A 1,259-nucleotide genomic window follows, 5' to 3' on the forward strand; every position below is an offset into this window, starting at 1 on the left:
CGAGATCTACATATCTACATGAGCCAATGCTTCCATATATCAAACACTGATTTCAAGAAAAAGTATTATATTTCTGAAAGTATTTTTATCTTATATTAAGGTGCCCAGAATTTTCAATTCATAAAACTGGAAAACAGCTAGATTTTCAGATCTTGCAATAGTGACATCACTTGTGTGCTGATAGTCAACTTCAGAGAAAATAGCAAAAGCCTTCATGAGTCATTCTAACTTGTGTGATATCTTCCCTGCTTGATAAGAAAAATTTATCTGTTGACTGACAGTTGTCAGATACTCAGTACTGAATAAGAGTATAAAAGTTATAGATTATTGAAAACATTTAAACTAGCATTTATGTTTCCCAAAAGGAAGTATTTGGGAAACTGTGAATAACATTCCAAAAACTGGGTTTTCAGTCTGGCTATCCTACCATTTGAGAAAATAAATTATGAAGTAAACAAATCTTAATATTTCCTTTTATACTTTGTTTTGAATATATAAGAGCATATTTATAATAAATCAGTTTTAAAATGCACCTGTATTTATTATTGTTAAGTTTAAAACACTAAAGATCATTTTCTGTAGTTGTGTATGTGATTTGAAATTCTTCTGTTACCTTGTACGTTTTGTGATTATTTCTCACAAGAACAGTGTTGGAGAAGAATGGTATCGGTTGAGAATAGCACTAGCTCCCGTCCTCCTGAAAATGAAGACCTTACACCATAGCCTGCCTATTCTAAATGATATAAGTAATGACATGATCTCCTTACTTAAAAACTTGAGAGATGATAAGAGTCATAAACTTGAAAACCTTCAGGAAGCTCTGTACAGACTAGTCCTTGAATGTGAGTTTTCTTTCTTCATGTTCATTAAAGTGAATTAGTGAACTTTATTGAGATAATTTTAAAATTTAATACCCATGAAATGCTTGATGATTAGAACTGAACATTTTATTTAGCATAAAGCATTAACCACTACTATAGAAACAAGTTAATAATTAAAAAAATAACTAACTCTGAGAATTACTCTGTCCAGTAATAATCGTAAATCATTAGAACAACTGACTACTGTGTTGTGTAATAATCATAGATTGTTAGAAGAGCTGACTACTGTGTTGTGAAATAATGTTAAATAATGTGAACAGCTGACTACTGTGTCGTGTAATAATCATAGATTGTTAGAAGAGCTGACTACTGTGTTGTGAAATAATGTTAAATAATGTGAACAGCTGACTACTGTGTCGTGTAATAATCATAGATTGT

The 1,259-nt window shown here is 30.7% G+C and overlaps 1 protein-coding gene across 1 annotated transcript in view; it reads left to right on the top strand.

Moving 5' to 3' along the window:
• Window positions 1–1,259, top strand: part of LOC106473002 (cytochrome P450 302a1, mitochondrial-like) — a 39,665-nt gene that overhangs the window by 20,781 nt on the left and 17,625 nt on the right. The window contains exon 4 of the mRNA XM_022401507.1: window positions 649–842. Coding sequence (XP_022257215.1) covers window positions 649–842 — 194 coding nt within the window. The remainder of the gene's footprint in view (window positions 1–648; window positions 843–1,259) is intronic.

This window comes from Limulus polyphemus, unplaced genomic scaffold, assembly GCF_000517525.1.
Source record: "Limulus polyphemus unplaced genomic scaffold, Limulus_polyphemus-2.1.2 Scaffold5801, whole genome shotgun sequence".
In the NCBI taxonomy this organism is placed as follows: Eukaryota; Metazoa; Arthropoda; class Merostomata; order Xiphosura; family Limulidae; genus Limulus; species Limulus polyphemus.